Source organism: Glycine max, chromosome 14, assembly GCF_000004515.6.
Source record: "Glycine max cultivar Williams 82 chromosome 14, Glycine_max_v4.0, whole genome shotgun sequence".
In the NCBI taxonomy this organism is placed as follows: domain Eukaryota; kingdom Viridiplantae; phylum Streptophyta; class Magnoliopsida; order Fabales; family Fabaceae; genus Glycine; species Glycine max.
The window spans coordinates 49,298,943-49,315,526 of NC_038250.2; the positions used below are offsets into that span (position 1 = coordinate 49,298,943).

At 33.4% G+C, this 16,584-nt stretch overlaps 2 protein-coding genes, 1 long non-coding RNA gene and 2 other non-coding genes across 8 annotated transcripts; 2 read left to right on the forward strand and 3 right to left on the reverse strand.

Moving 5' to 3' along the window:
* The first annotated feature begins 325 nt into the window (after positions 1-325).
* On the forward strand, positions 326-6,204 carry LOC100788162 (protein PSK SIMULATOR 2). Of its 4 annotated transcripts, none has more exons than XM_014766537.3 (13): positions 326-536; positions 820-1,078; positions 1,806-2,125; positions 2,228-2,320; positions 2,410-2,500; positions 2,774-2,867; positions 3,570-3,667; positions 3,865-3,934; positions 4,434-4,531; positions 4,626-4,742; positions 4,832-4,908; positions 5,003-5,047; positions 5,163-6,204. In XM_014766537.3, the coding sequence occupies exons 2-13, from the start codon at positions 860-862 to the stop codon at positions 5,617-5,619; spliced, it is 1,779 nt and encodes a 592-aa protein (XP_014622023.1). In that variant the 5' UTR covers positions 326-536; positions 820-859; the 3' UTR covers positions 5,620-6,204. The 4 variants fall into 4 exon arrangements, with proteins under 4 accessions (XP_014622023.1, XP_014622022.1, XP_006596545.1 ...); XM_014766536.3 differs by having other exon boundaries at positions 327-604; positions 737-1,078; XM_006596482.4 differs by having other exon boundaries at positions 327-604.
* Positions 6,116-6,217, reverse strand: LOC112999439 (small nucleolar RNA Z279/snoR105/snoR108). The gene has a single exon (XR_003264626.1). It is a non-coding gene; the product is annotated as a small nucleolar RNA Z279/snoR105/snoR108 (small nucleolar RNA).
* A 1,372-nt stretch (positions 6,218-7,589) lies between these two features.
* On the reverse strand, positions 7,590-8,973 carry LOC121173405 (uncharacterized). The gene is made up of 2 exons (XR_005888205.1): positions 8,710-8,973; positions 7,590-7,716 (listed from the first exon to the last, which is right to left on the reverse strand). It is a non-coding gene; the product is annotated as an uncharacterized lncRNA (long non-coding RNA).
* On the reverse strand, positions 8,233-8,336 carry LOC112999440 (small nucleolar RNA Z279/snoR105/snoR108). Its single transcript, XR_003264627.1, has one exon. It is a non-coding gene; the product is annotated as a small nucleolar RNA Z279/snoR105/snoR108 (small nucleolar RNA).
* A 4,316-nt stretch (positions 8,974-13,289) lies between the features above and the next one.
* On the forward strand, positions 13,290-16,281 carry LOC100787631 (thaumatin-like protein 1). Its single transcript, XM_006596481.3, has 3 exons — positions 13,290-13,565; positions 13,940-14,636; positions 15,713-16,281. The coding sequence occupies exons 1-3, from the start codon at positions 13,502-13,504 to the stop codon at positions 15,906-15,908; spliced, it is 957 nt and encodes a 318-aa protein (XP_006596544.1). The 5' UTR covers positions 13,290-13,501; the 3' UTR covers positions 15,909-16,281.
* Positions 16,282-16,584: the final 303 nt, after the last annotated feature.

Here is a 16,584-nt window from a genome sequence, read left to right on the forward strand (position 1 = left end):
ATTAAGACACATTCTAATTCGATTCAATAAATAAAAATAAAAATAAAAGTCTTATCCTTTTAAAAAGTACTTCTACGTTCAAAAGTATTTTTTTCACCTCATTTTTAAAAGTACATTATATTTTTGTACGTTTTCACGTTGGCTTTCTCTTTCATACGTTGTCCATGACAATAACACACTATCAAGTTTGAAGCAGTCTTTGATTCCCATTCGACTTCAACACTATCACGGTTCATGCCACGAAATTCCTCTCCTTTCAGTACCATTTACGCGTCTCATATTATAATTTCATGGTTTACTTGTATTATTTTATAGTATGTTCCACAAGGATATTCAAAAAATTTATGTGTTCCTCAAAATTTCAACCACTAGAATATTCTTCATGAACCTATCACATTCCATTTCAGTCAGAACCAAACTCCTTAATTATCTCTTTCATTTTTGTTTGCCTTTTGTCTATTAATTCACCCTCCTTACCAATTCTACTAGAGTTTCCATTTTGGACTTGGATACTCTCAGTAAATAGTACTAAATTGGTATGCTTCCATTGAAACACTTATTGAGGTGATGATATTCAGTGGATTGTTCGGTCAAAACAGCTTTGGTTTGTTGTGTTATTATTTATTATTATTTTCCTCACTTATCATAATAAACTATGCATGTCAATTATATTGTTTCCATTTTAATTAACCATGCTCAATTAACCAAGAGAATATTCTTTATTTTATTTTTTCAGTGTTTTGCTTACCATGTTATATAACTTAAAGTTGCAAAGTCACACCTCTTGTTTAAATTGAAGTAGAAGCCGAATTTGTGCAGGCGTTGAATTTTTATTCTGTTCATTCGCCTTAAGACAATAATGGGGTCTGTTTGCTCGGCTGAGAAAAATAAAAACAAAGAGGTTGGAGGGAAAACCTTGGGGAAGAAGCTTAAGAAGTTAAAAAGCATTGCAAAGGGAAAAGGAGATTGTTATTCAAATTCAAGGACTAGTGATCGTGGTAGAAAGCAAAAGGAGCGAAACTCTGGATTTTCCAGTGAATTCAACTTATCCAATCCTAGTCGAAAAGAAGGAAAAGAGGTACTTTCCCTCTACTGATTTTTGTTTCTAAAGCTGAGTTAATTTGGTTGGGTGGTAACAAAATACATATTACTCTCCTGAAACGTAGAGTAAACACATTTTTTTCTAAGATCTTGTGTGTAAATTGAAGTCGAGCAAATTTATTATACATAATAACCTGTGATTGGGTAACTGTGTAAAATATTTTTACAGAACATTCTAACCAAATTCTTTTTTAAATTTGTAAGGGACTTTCTTACTGTAACAATGTTTTGTTAGGAAAATAATTATGGGTTAATGATAAGCATGTTTGCAAATGTATAAAGGATCAATTATGAATGAGTTGGAAGATCGGTAAAACTGAAGATTAATTACATATATGCTTTCTACTGAAGATATGTTAGCCAAATTATTTATGAAGGTGGAGAACCTGTTTGCATCCTGTAAACTAATCATTGAGGTTAGAGACCTTAATAAGAACTTGCTCTGATGTTACATATTGATCATTTTGAACTGATAGAGAACTTTTTGGTGGAATTGTCACAAGTCAACCCTTTACAGTTAATACGAAATAGTTATGGTTGCAGTTTTTTTTACTGATAATTGTCAAATTATAAGCAGAATAAAACCAATCAATTGCTGCTTTTATTTGAGCTCAATGAAAGACATCTCTCATTCTGTTATGGAGCCTTTGCATTGGAAATTTGATGGTATGCAATTTGATTAATGATGTCTCTCCTTTTCATAGGACTTCCAGAGAGGCTCCTTTTGGGGAAGAGCTAGTGAGAGGGCAGTAGAAGTTCTCGACACACTTGGAAGTAGCGTGCCGAAGTTAAGCAATAGTAATGGGTTTGGGTTTGGCTCTGGCATGGCTCCTAGAGGGAATAGAATATCTATATTGGCATTTGAAGTAGCTAATACAATAAACAAAGGAGCAATCTTGTTTCAATCACTGTCTGAAGAAAACATTCAGTTCCTTAAGAAGGAGATTTTACAATCAGAAGGGGTGCTACAATTAGTTTCAACTGATACAAAGGAGTTAATAGGTCTTGTTGAAACTGACAAAAGGTCTTTTCTTGTTTAGAGAATGGAGTTTTATATTCCCTTGGATGTATATATATTTTCCTTTCTCTAATGTTCTTTATCTCTTAATTTTGGGGGAATCTGTAGGGAAGAATTCAATGTCTTCTCCCGGGAAGTAGTTAGATTTGGAAATTTATGTAAGGACCCTCAGTGGCATAGCCTAGAACAATATTTCTCAAGGTGAGTTTGCTTGCTTTTTTATGTTGGCTAATGACAAGATTATGGTAACTCGTGGCGATTGAATTCTCAAATAATTACAAACATTTCAGATTACATTTGGATATCTGGGACAACATGCAACCAACGGTAGAGGCAGAAATGACAATGCAAGAATTGACCACTATAGCTCAGAATACTGCTGTAAGCAATGATTTGTCTCCTTGGTTAACTGATGACTGAGCAATCAGCAAAGGCATTATGTCCATATTTGGGATATCTTGTATGAATGCTGAGTGGTTTTATATCTTATACTTTTCGGTATTACAAATATGCATTTTGTAACATAACAGATCGATGTATTTGTAATTGTTATGTGTTTAATCTACGATTGAAGTTGATGTGCTTAAAGCTCAGTTTTATTCTTAAATTTTTATTAGTCCCTTCTTTAAATAAATTTTTCTTTTTTCTACATAGGAACTATATCACGAGCTAACTTCGTTAGAACATTTTGAACAAGATTATCAGCACAAGCTTAAGGAAATGGAATCCTTAAATCTTCCTCTCAACGGTTAGAAACTTCATAATATAGTTTTCCCTAAAAAGTCTTACTTTCATTTCTAATGATGATTTTAGTTTTTATCATGTGCTAGGGTTATTATCTTATATTTATGTTCGAGTTAGAATCTAGTAAAAATAATATCATGATTTAAGGAAAGTCTTAAGGCTCTTGGTTTATAAAATTTGTGACTACTGTTATCACCAACTATGACACTTAAATTAGTTAGGGCTTATTTAGATAAACTTTTTAATAAGCACCTATAGTTATAGGAAAAGAAAATAACAACGTGAAAAGCTAAAAATAATTAAACTTCTTACATAAGTTAAAATTAGCTTCTGCATAAGCTAATTTATAGAAGCTCTCATTTAACTTCTCTAACAGCTGATTTTAATTTATCCAAACAAGTCAATTAGATTCCTTCTGTTGCTGTTAGTTGAAGTTAGTTATTAATTTTGTTATTCACAAGACAATCATATTCAGTGTACATATTATATATTCACAAAGAAATCAATAAAACGTGTGTTCTGCGAAATTTTCACTTCTCTTAATCTCAGTCTCAATAGCAACAGAGTTTTTTTCCTTTACTAATATTCTTAATTTTCAGTCAGCCCGAGAGTTATATTTTAGATTTTTAGTCTTACACATTATCTGCAAATTATAATCTGCATTATTTAACTGATTTTTGACAGGTCAGTTTCTTTATAATTGTAGGGGACAGTCTCACAGCTTTTCAGATTGAAATAAAGCATCAAAGGAAGCTTGTGAGGAGCTTGAAAAAGAAATCTCTTTGGTCCAGAAATTTGGAGGAGGTATACGAGATTGATATTCTAATAACTATTTTATAATTTATAGGAAGGAATAGTTCCTCTCATTTGAAACTTTCATTGTTGAATTCATTCATAATTTCCATTTCCCTGCTTTCCCTCCTTTATATATACAAGTTTTGTATATCAGTGGACAAGTATTTTACAACGGTGGACTTGTTCCGTGCATTTACTTACTGCAGATTGTTGAGAAGCTTGTTGAGATCGTAACCCATATAGATCAAGCAATTTTGGAGTTCCTCAGAAATCATGGTATGAGATCATATCTAGTAGGAATTCAAAATCAATTGTGTTATGTGTCTGATATCTAGTAGGAATTCTTTATCTCAAGTAAGTTTGGGGTCTGAAGCCTGAACTTGCTTTATCTATCACATGATCTTTATAAAAATAAAAAATAAAAAGGAAGAAAAATTGATAAGAAAATCTAATACCCGTAGTCCATATTCCTAACTTCCATGTCAAGAACAAAATATGTGAAATCATCGTTTGTAGTTTAAAGCAATTTTTAATCACTTTTGCTTTATGGATTACCATATTGGTTAAAAGGATTTGGAAATCAGAAAGACCTCTTAAAAACTGGATCACTTTTGTGTTTTGTTCTGATTTGATTTGTATCTTTCCGCTGTCTATTACTTAGATTTCAGTGGTATATCATTATTTATAAAACTTTGAGACACATCTCTAGAAGAAAATAGATGCTATTGATTAGTATTAGGCTCCTAAAATTTTATGAAATTGTGGATTCTGGCAGGTGCAACCGCTGTCAAGCATTGTAATGGTTCTGAAAGACTTGGTGAAGCTGGTCTCTCACTGCACTATGCTAACATTATCAATCAGATAAGCATGATTGTAAGTTGGTATCATGCTAGTATAATTTGCAGTAACCTTAACCAGTTGTTGTTGTTGTTGTCAGAATAAAATGTGTGTTTCTTACTTGTATCAGGCATCTCGCCCAACCGTTCTTCCCCCAAATTTAAGAGACACATTGTATCATGGATTGCCAAATTATATCAAGAGTGCTCTTCCTTCACGGTTACAAAACATTGATGCTATGAAAGAGGTATGTCTTCCCAGCACGGTCTCACCTGTTTCTTGATCATTGGATTTTTATTTCTTCTTAGATTATGCTAAATGGAAAATTTTCTTTAGCTCTCCATCACTCAGGTCAAAGCTGAAATGGACAAGACTCTGCAGTGGCTCACTCCATTTGCCACAAATACAATCAAGTAAGATATTTTGTAAATTTAAGAACTTGATGTCGCCATATTGGTCCCTAATTTTTAAATGATTATATATTTTTTGCATTGATGTATCTCGCAGAGCACATCAAGGTTTTGGATGGGTTGGTGAATGGGCAAATACAAGGTTAGTTTTTGTTGCACAATTTTGTATGGAAAATCGTATGAATATCATCATTGTTTTTATAGAGGACAATTGAAGTTAGCAGTGTGATTTGTGGTAATTTTGTTGCGGTTTGCAGTAACGAGTTTGGCGAAAACACAACCAAAGAAAGTAACCTGATTCGCCTCCAAACACTTTACTATGCTGAGAAGCATAAAATAGATTTTTACATCATCGAATTGTTGACTCAGATTCACTATTTGGTTACCTTTGTAAGATACAGACATAATACCATGAAGCCAATGCCCAAAAGAACTTCTCCTAGGCGACTTGATTTTCAATCAAAGTTTATATCTATAGACAGTATTAACAAGCCTTTGGGATCTAAACTTTCTCAAGAGGATAAAAGATTATTAGAAGAGGTAACTATGAGGAGAAGAAGCCCAGGAGTTAGCAAAAGCGAGGATCTTGCAGTGACCAAGAAAAGAAGTGCCAAAGTTTGGCATCATAGCAATAGTGTAGGAAGTTCACCTGTCACACGAGAAGGGTTGGACCACCAAAGATCTAATGTTTTGGATATTATAGATGGGCTATAAGATACTAATAGCTTGTTGGTCAAATTTTTACATCTCAATATTGACGATAAATTTTATTGACTTGTTTACTTTTCAAGTTACTTTTGTATAGGAAAGCAAGATAGAACATTTTAGTTTTTATTTGATGTTTATGAAAGACAACGGGGAAAAAATATTTGCGTTATTTTTATGTTCAATTTCTTGATGTAAATTTCACCCACATGTACTATTTTAAAACTAAATTCAAAAAGTTAGTGAATGAAAAATATGAACTGCATGATGAAGGAAATTGGTATCTTACTCACTTCTCATTTCCTTGTTCTGTAAACATGTTTAAACAAAAAATTTCAAGTAGTAAAAATATATATAAAAAAAAGATCAGCTGGAAAAATGAAAATCTAATCCAAACAATAAGATTTTAAGAACTTAGAATAAATTGATTCCTCTCCTATACAGAATCTTGACTTTAATTTAAAAAAAATTAAGAAAATCTAACTGTGTCATGTCCTTCAGGATAGGGATCAGATGTGATCAATTGAGTGCCCCAGTGTCGTAACCAGGCTAGGGTGGACACCCCTCTCGCATATTTGGTGCGAGCTTTTGCCACTCCTCATATCCCATTAACTGCCTGAAGGATCATGTCTATTAAAACCATTACTTTCTCTTCTTATAGGAGATAATTTAAGTCTCTGTTACAATGTCATTCGATGTGGGACTAAATCATAAAGCCTCACATTCCTACCACCACCCACTACTTGGCTTAATAAACACCTATTAAGTAGTATTCATCTCCCCCTCAAAACAAAAAACAAAAAGAACACCACTTGCTCCAAACTGTCCTTATCGCAATCAAAGTTAAACACTATCGAAAAGGATGTATCTACTGTGAGTTCCTGATTTCGAGAAAGTTAGTTCGTATTGTTTGTATCCACTGTTATCAGCCACTTAAATTAGTTCCTCGACTAGATTCCTTCTATTAGACTATTACTGTTAGATGAAGTTTGTTACTAATTTAGTTATTTTCCCTCCATCATATTCAGTGAACATACTATGTATTCACAACAGAAATCAATAAAGCGTGTGTTTCTGCATAATTTACATTTCTCCTAATGTCAGTCTCAATAACAAGAGAGTCTTTTGTTTAATCAATACATATTCTTTTTGGTCGTTTTGCAAGTTATCATTTTACTAGAAATCATAATGGGAATGTGTTAGAAATTACTGCAGAAGACTAGAAGTGTGTTGGTAACTCTTTTATGTAAAAACTTTATTTTGTTAGCATTCTTTAATATGACATCTGTTCATGATCCCAACTTCTATAGCAGTTTTTCCTCTTAATCATTTTTGCTGTTTGGATTGGCATGCTGGTTAAATGGATTAGGGAAATCAGTAAGATGACGTGAAACCTGAACCGCTTCTGTTGTTTGCTCTGTTCTGATCATATATGTTCAAATTTTTATTTGAATCTTTTTGCTATCTATTACTTAGATTTCCATGATACTTATCTCTAGAAAATTGCTTCTGATCATTAAGATTTTATGAAATTGTGGATTCATGGTAGGTGCATCCACTGTCAAACATAGTGAGGATTCTGCAAGACATAGTGAAACTGGTCTTGCTCTACACTATGCTAACATTATCAATCATATAAACATGATTGTAACGTCTACCATGCTAATTAGGAGTAACCTTAGCAAGTTGTTGTGATCTAAATAAAATGTTTGTTTTCTAAGTTATATCAAGCATCTCGCCCAACAGTCAGTTCCCCAAATACAAGGTACAACTTGTATCATACACTGCCCAATGATATTAAGAGTGCACTTTCTTCCCGGTTGCAAATCATTAATGTCACAAAAGAGGTATGCCTTCCCAGCATAATCTCACCTGCTTCTTTATCATTGATGTTTTATTTCTTGTTGAATTATGCTAAATGGAATTTTCTGTAGCTCCCCATAAACTAGGTCAATGAAACCTGATTTTCCTCCAGACACTGTACTGCACCCAGAAGCAATAGATTTTGACATCATTGATCTGTTGACTCGGCTTCACTATTTGGTCACCTTAATGCTATGAGGCCAATGCTCACAAGATTCAAGAACTCCTAAGCGACTTGATTTTCTGTCAAAGTTTGGCATATAGCAAGAGTTAGGGGGTTCACGTGTTTACAACTTTAGAACAACATATAGATCTAATGTTTTTGATATTATTTATGGATGAACTATATGATAATAACATTTTGTTGGTCATTCTTTGCAGCTCAATACTGAACAGATTTCTTTTACTTGTTTACTTTTCAAGTTACTTTTTTGCATAAGAAAGCAAGATAGATCACCTTAGTTTAATGTTCAATTGCTTTATATAAACTCCAACCACATTTATATTTTAAAATAAATCTAAAAGCTAAGGTGGTAAATGAAGTAAAATGATAAGCCACTTCGTGATAAAAATTAGTATTTTTTATCTCCTTGGACTACCGACTTTACATGAGAATTATAACTACTCATTCAAGAGAATTTCTTTATTTCACATATTTATCCTAAGCAAATGCTTCATTTTGTGAATGCCTAAAAATAAAATTCAAGTACAACAAAGTACACACAATTTACAAATTGGTTAAATGCATACTTCAGGTTAGGGATCAGATTGGTTAAAGGGTGAGTGCATATGTGTCGTAACCAGGCTGGGACAGGCACCCCACTCGCACATATAATGCTAGATACCACCATTCGTCATAACCCATTAACTGCCTGATGGATCATGGCTGGTTAAAGCCCAAACATTTTTCTATTATAGGACCTATTTTAGTTCTCTCTTGTAATATCCTTCGATGTGGGACTGACACATGAATCTGAACATTGACTGTTATCGTCCACTACTTTACCAAATAGAAATAGAACACCCCGTGATACAAGCTGTTGGTCATGCGGAAATGACTTTGCAAGAACGGGGATCTCGAGAAAATTGCAATCAATAGGATTTTCCTAATCCTTTCTTTTCAAAAGAAAGAGCGTGAAAAATTCTTTTTCCTTTCACAAAGACCAAGAGATTGGATTTAGCCATAAGAAGAAATGCGAGAAATAAACCCGAGATGTGGGTTAGACTAGAGTGCACCTTGGATGTTGTCACGATTGGTAACACAACAAAAGATCTGCATGGCTTTTGCATCATGTTGTCGTAATTTCAAGTATTGGAGGCATGCAGCTGCAGAGGATTGAATGGTTGCTTGAAAATTGTGATAACTTCACTCTCCAAATCAATGCATAATAAAATATTACAAACCAAATTTTATCATTTTATTTGGATTGTAAGCGATACGAAGTGAAGCCAAGACAAAAGGGCTACGCACAGATTAGGTGGTGCTTTGAGTATTTTTTCTAGGAGAATTGCTATTTGTTACGAAGCCTTAGATGCTTGAAATATATGAATCAATGTACTCGCGTAAATTTTTAAGAGAAACAATAATTTATGATTTGTGTTTGACAGAAAACAAGTGGGTGCTAAACATAAAAAATGACAAATCAAATGCATTCGTCTGTGTTGGTGTAGTTTAGCATTTTTCCTTTCTCTAGTGATTGGTAATTTGTTGGTGATAAGTTTGTTGAGAGACAGTAGGATTTAGTGGTTGAGGTGGTGACACTTCTTAGGACTCTAATGCCTATGCCAGTGAGAATTTGAGGTGCTAGTATTATAAAATATGAATAAGCGTTCATTCCTTAAAGGAAAAATAACATTGATATTTATAGACATGAGTTGAAGATATGTTGCTTCTAAGATAAATACTTCTCGGCACCAAAGGAGCATTCAATGACTCTGACCTCCGAAGAGGACCGACAATTAGGAACTGTCTCATGTCTTTTGCTCTAAGGACATCTCCAACGACACATGTCAGGAGTTTCTACAAGCAACAGTGCCTAATGTGTTTATGTGTGCCACCATGTCAATATCAATCAAGGCTTTTGTCATTAAAAAAATGAAAACTAATGTGCAGCAACCTGTTACACATTTTCAGTGGTTGCTCTTCCCCTCCCATTTAGTATTTTTTTTCGGAGGTGTTGGGTTAGAAGGACTGAGTTGCTTAACTTAAAAAAGGGTAAAAATGAATTATTGTACAAGTGGATGCTACTTAAGAACTCCAATTAGAGAAGTTGGGTTAGAGATGACCCGAGATTTTTTAGTCTTAGAAGCTTCTCTGTATTTGGTGCTCACGAGTTAATTAGCATTGGAAAAATGACACATAAATCACAAGATCCTTCTTTTTTTCTTCATAGGCGGTAGGTAGCAGGTGATAGGATATATTGAACCCATTTGTTGTTCATTAATAATTATTGATTTAGTTAATCATATTATACATCAACTAAGAGAAGACAAAATCATAACAGACAATCGAATTGAGGCAGTTCACGGCTATGAAAGATATCTTAGACTTTACCAGATAATTAATATCATAAAACCCGAATTCTGTTGGCAGTTAAAAGCATACATTCAGCTTCTAAAAAATATGTAACTCGCTACTACCGAAAGTTGTTGATGCATGTGGTCCGACACTTGAGCTTCTTAACCAAGGTTTGGGGGTTTGATTCCCGACTTGAGTATGGAATTACAGATGGAGATATCACTTCATCACAAAATGGACCAACCCAGAGGATTAGTTGGGTGTCAAATAAGAAACCCCAGATACCTCTTGATTAGACAAAAAAAAATGTGTAACTCACTTCAAAAGGTGAAATATGTATAACAAATCTTGAATAAATTAGAATATCGACAATCAATTTCTTCATCAGTGATTAAAATTACAATATTTACCCATACTCAACTTGATTTTGTTTTTTGTAGTGATTTCTCTGTCTAGAGGTAGAGTTTATTAACACCTGCCATTAGGAATGGACTAATGCCAAGTATCTATCAATATGAAGGTGGTTGTTTCCCTATTCTACTTCCCCTAGTTTCTGTAGTTATTGGTTCCATACTCTGAAATTACAAAAGCTTCCTATTCTTCCTTCAAAAAAAAAAAGCCTTCCTATTCAATCAAGGCTTTTCCTATTCATGTGTTTTGAAGAGTCACTAGAGTCTGCTTGTTGTTACCAATAGAAACATTATACTATATCTGTTTATAAGAGTCTCTATCTCCGGTCTCAACGCTAAATCAACATGCTCTCAACTGGGGAACTTGCGTGCATAAAGTGGTAATCTGAAAAAAGAGAAATAAATACCCTAATTAAGTCTACATGGAAGGTGGCGGGCTATAGTAGTAGATAATTACAATTCAAATGACCTATTATTTTCATAAATTAAATTGTTAATTAATGCCGGTATATCAGACCCATCACCCAGATATTTTAATTGTGCTTTTTCTGACTTTAAGATATTTTCAAGGTGAGGAGATTTATCAAATCCTTGGATGAGATATTAGATAATAGCATTTAAATATCTGGATCACTTATTGTTTTCCTATGTGACTAAATTTCAGGGCAAGAACTTATAATTGCTATGAAAATTTTGTTAGTTGCAGCAAAAACTGAAGCAGTTCAACAATGATAGGAGAACGAAATTTTTCCAATCAGAAAGTGGGACGTTAAGCTAAACTTCAACAACAGACTCAACAATTTGATCAACTAACTGCCAGAATAAATTTATAAATTTATTGTAATTGCCATTTGGTAGAAGCTAGGAAGGAGTAGTAAATTAAGGAGTGCATGAAATAGTCAAAAGAGGTTAAGAATTCTGTACATCAAATAATAATAAATGATGATATGGTCGGAATCTTGTCAAAATTGCGAAAGTTGCCAAATAAGACCTGCTTTTTATCCATTTGGTAATCCTTCTCAGCAGAGGCTGCGCTACCTGCAAGTAGTGTAGGATGCCACATAGGATTGTAGGATGTCACACTTGACGAAAAATTCAAACCCCTTTTTTCTGGACATTCCATTATCATCTGTGGGCTCCATCGTTCTTCTTTTCATGACTAACCTTAACACTTAACACCAACATTTGTGTAATTCATATTGCACTAATCACTCCCAAGTTAATTCCACCTCAAAATAAATACAGTATTTTCTTTTAAAATGAAATTATTCTTAAAATAAGTAAAGATTTATTTAATTGGTTTTGAATTTAAATGACTTAATTATGATATATTTATTAATTGTCAAAATCATAAATTATTTTTTAAATTGTTTTTTATCTGTGATACAACAACTTTTACTTTAGATTTTATTAACAGATAAATGTGATATATAAAATTCGTATTCGATTGTAAGTTTTTTTTATAACAAAAAATAATCAATTTTAAACTTAAGATAAATGTCTATGTATTGACGAAAATAATTATTATAATTTCAATAATAATATCAATTATGATAGTTTTATTTTAAATTGTTATAAGAGACTAAGATTGGATAAAAGTTAAGTTCTCAAAAGAAATGGTGATGGTAAAGGAAAGAGATTAAGGATTTAGAGAAAGGTAAAAAAGTAAACAAAAATAAATTTTATTGAAAGTGAGATAAATACATGCACTTTGATCTTTAAGCCTATAGTCATTATGTGTGTACGGCATGAATATATAGTATAAGAATTTAAGTGGTAATGATATAATTCAAGGATTATATGTGTACAGTGTTATATTTATAAGTTTTAAAAGAATATTTTAAAAAATAAGTCTCGTATTGCTTAGAATAGCATTAGTTGACTAGTTTATATATTAATTTATAAAATGAACCTAAAAAATGAATAATAAGAGATAAAAAATGACTACTTCATGAAATTTTCTGTTATTCATTTTCGACCAACAATCATCGAAAAATGCATTTCGATAGAAATTTTTTACAAAGATAAAGAAATTCCGAGGTTTGGTTTAAGGTCAAATTGTATTCCTTTTTATCAAATTAATTTTGTTCCCTTGCAAATTAGAAACCGTGCATAAATATGCACTTATTTATTTATATAAAATGTCTGTTGCCTCATCCTTCAAGTAATTAATGAGTTTGATTTTCTTCTAGTAAGGTCTGAATTAATTAAAAGTGTATGAGCTTTTTAACCTTATTACCAGTGGTGGAGCTTGACCTATAATTTTGAGGGAGCCACAATAATAAATAATATATATATACTTAAAATTTAAAATTATATATAATTGTATTAAATTATATATATATATATATATATATATATATATATATATATATATTAATGTCATTAATTAAAGCTATTTCTATTTTATTCAATGCACAAAACAAAACCTAGACTGTATGGGTTTTCAACATCAGTTTTGGGTTGTGCTAAGTGAACTAAGATAAATATATCCTATATTTTTTTTCTCTCATATTTCCCCCTCAGATATATAAATACGAAATATCATGTTTACCTGATATTAATTGCATGTTTCTAAGATATATTTGTAGGTGGACACAAACACAACATGTCATTATGACATATAATAAAAATTGAGAAGTGGTAAAATATAGAGAAAAAAAATATTTATCATTATTAGATTTAATTTAATTCCTAATTCTAATATGAATGTGACATAATTAATATTTTTTAGTATCTTGAAAGTGAACTAGAATATCGCCGGAAAAAAAAAAAAAAAACAAAGGAAGTGAGAAATAGAATAGTTTGGTTTAGTGAAACGTGTATTCTTCGGGGCATACTGGGAAATACAAATAAAAAAAGGTAAATGGACATGAAAGAAACATTGAAGTTGAACGTTAGCTTGGTCAGTGTGCTGTCTCCACCACAAAGTGCGATTCCCCTCCCTCTCCTTTTATTTCTTCTATAAATACCCCCTCTCCCTCCATTCATTCTTCTCAAATTCATTTTAGAAGAAGAAGAACTTGGACTATTCATTCATATAATTAATTTTCTCTCTTCTTCTTCTTTCTCCTTTTCCTTATTCACATTAGATCAGACTATGGATCGCCCAACACTATCATCATTATTTTCATTCCTACTAACACTTCATCTATCATTATCAGGTAATGTCTATAGTAGGATACTTTTTTCTTATCAACAACACACATTAGTTTCATTAATATAATGTATTGTATATGTAATATTTTTCTTCTTTTTTCTTTTAACTCACCTTATATCTTCATTCTATAACATGCCTTAGTGTGTTTGGATACAGTGCATAATTAATTTTCGGACAAAAAATCATGATATCATTGTCAATTTTGAGAAATAACTATGTGTTGCTGTAACTCTACCGTGGAATTGGAATTGACCATGATTTTTTTCACCGTGGTACCTTCATCTCAAACACACACTAAATGGAAAAAAAAAAAAAAAATTGTGATCATGCGAAGGTCGATTGAATTAATAATTTAATTATTTGTAACATTTTTTGCAGGGGTAATTTCAACAACATTCACTCTAGTTAACAAATGTGACTACACCGTGTGGCCGGGAATTCTTTCCAATGCGGGTGTTCCTCCTCTTTCAACCACCGGCTTGGTTCTCCAAACCGGCGCCTCCACCACAATCGCCGCACCCGCGTCTTGGGGTGGCCGTTTCTGGGGCAGAACACTCTGCTCCGAAGACTCCACCGGCAAATTCTCCTGCGTCACCGGCGACTGCGGCTCCGGCAAGCTCGAGTGCTCCGGAAACGGCGCCGCGCCTCCTGCCACCCTCGCCGAGTTCACCCTCGACGGAGCCGGAGGCCTCGACTTCTTCGACGTGAGTTTAGTCGACGGCTACAACGTGCCGATGCTGGTGGTGCCGCAGGGTGGCTCCGGCGAGAAGTGCACCGCGACGGGGTGCGTGGGAGATCTGAACGGCGCGTGTCCTTCGGAGCTTAAAGTGATGGGCGCGGATGGGAGAGAGGGCGTGGTGGCGTGCAAGAGCGCCTGCGAGGCGTTCAACTCGCCGCAGTATTGCTGCAGCGGCGCGTACGGCACGCCCGACACGTGCAAGCCATCGGCTTACTCAGCGATATTCAAGAGCGCTTGCCCACGCGCTTATAGCTACGCGTACGACGACAAGACCAGCACCTTCACTTGCGCTTCCGCGGATTATACCATAACCTTTTGCCCTTCCCCTACCACCAGGTCTGTTTCTCCTTCTCCCCACTTCAAACAACACTTTTAAATAAACCATGAATAAATATATCACAAAATATATTATTAAGTTTTTGTATTTTTATATAATAATATTTAACTATTTTAAATTAAAACTAACCTTAACGTTAGTAATATAAACTGACACAAAAACGATAAATAAGGGGCTTTTTATGTAAATAATGACATTAAGGATGGGTGTTTTAGTGATTTTCTTCAGCTTGTAATTAGTACGAATGGAGTAATATCAACGTCAAGAGTTGATGAACAATATTGAGTTGGTTTTCAGTATAAGCAAAGACACACTTTAATAATGTGATGATTATTATCCTTCGCATATAATAATCATGAAAACAAGCCTTTAAATTTCGGTGTTAATAGCAAGGTTGAAAATGCGGTGATTCGGTGGGATAGAGGGGTCAAAATGGCTTTTATTTCTTATTTAGGTAGAAAATTCAATTCATATCAAACCAAACCAAACCATACATATTTGCTTCTACAAGCAAACCATAATCTCATCAATTCAGAATCACGTCGTATGTCGTCCCCACTCTACAATTCCTAACGTGATTGGTCTCCTTAGACAGAGACCAGGGACCATACCTTGAAACCAAAGACACAAAAGAAAATCACGTCGTAGTAGCATTCTCTCCCGAATCTCAATAGCATGAGAAATTGAGATATTAAATTATGCAAATGGTATGGGGTGGCTGGCTGGCACGCATGTCGATAGTTATCGTTGCACACCATTATTATTAGCGTGTTAGCAATGCATTATTAAAGTAGTTCTGTGCTCTGTGCATTTCGTGACCGTTGCACAAATCACATTATGACACGTTCAGAGTTCTGTTTTTGTTTTCTTCTTCGAATAATTATAGTACTACCTTGTTATTAGCATAATGTAACTTATTTTAAAATATACAATTATTATTATTATTATTATTATTATTAAAAGTTGAAATAAAATGTTTTAATAAATCATAATAATTAAAGATAAAAATGTCTAGAAGCAAAATAATATCAAATAGAATTGCTTCTGAGCATTTCATTTTGATTTTTCTCAACAGTCAGAAGGCATCACAGGGGCAAGATGGTTCTTCAACCTCTCCCTTTCTTAACAACAACAGCACAATGGTGTATGAAGGTGCATTTGATCAGAGTGAAATGTCGTGGGCCACGTGCAGACACGTGTTCCAATCCCAAGCCATTGCCGGCATTGTCAGTATCACGATGGCTATGTGGCGGTTGTGCCAGCTCTTCTAACTTGAGCATTATTCTTCACAGGGTAGTTGGGCCCATGACCTTGCACGAGGCCACATTCATTGGCCCAAACAAACAAGTTATAAGATATCTTTACCATAATTTTATAGGGTAGCAGTAGCAGACTCCAATACTACGTATATACATTATATTATGTATGTATTATACATGTAGCAAACTAGGTAACAACGTAGTAAGGGAATTTTTAGTTTGTTATTTTATGTTCCAGTTAGTATTTATTTATTTTTCTAGGTTAGATTATCAATAGGAATACCATTATTGAATTCTTTGTTTATGGCCGGGGAAATTCTTTATCGGTTCGGGAATGTGCGACTGTAATATTTGTCTAAAATAAAGAAATGGATTCGTATATTAATTTTCTGTATTCTGTCTGCGATATTGCATATTATTACAACATTGTCAACGTGAGGTGTGTTCAAATATACAACACTAAAGTTGACAAAAATTGCAACATTGTAAGAACGGATAATGTAAATTATGATGCTGTCTACTAAGCGATGATTATGATGTAGACAAGAGATTTAATATAATGGTTAATGTTCTAAATTTAAAAATGAATTATTTAAATAATATTTGAGTTTAATCTTTGACCAAAAATAATATTTTATCAGATTTTATTTATCTTTGGATCAAATTTTATATTAATCAAGATTTTATT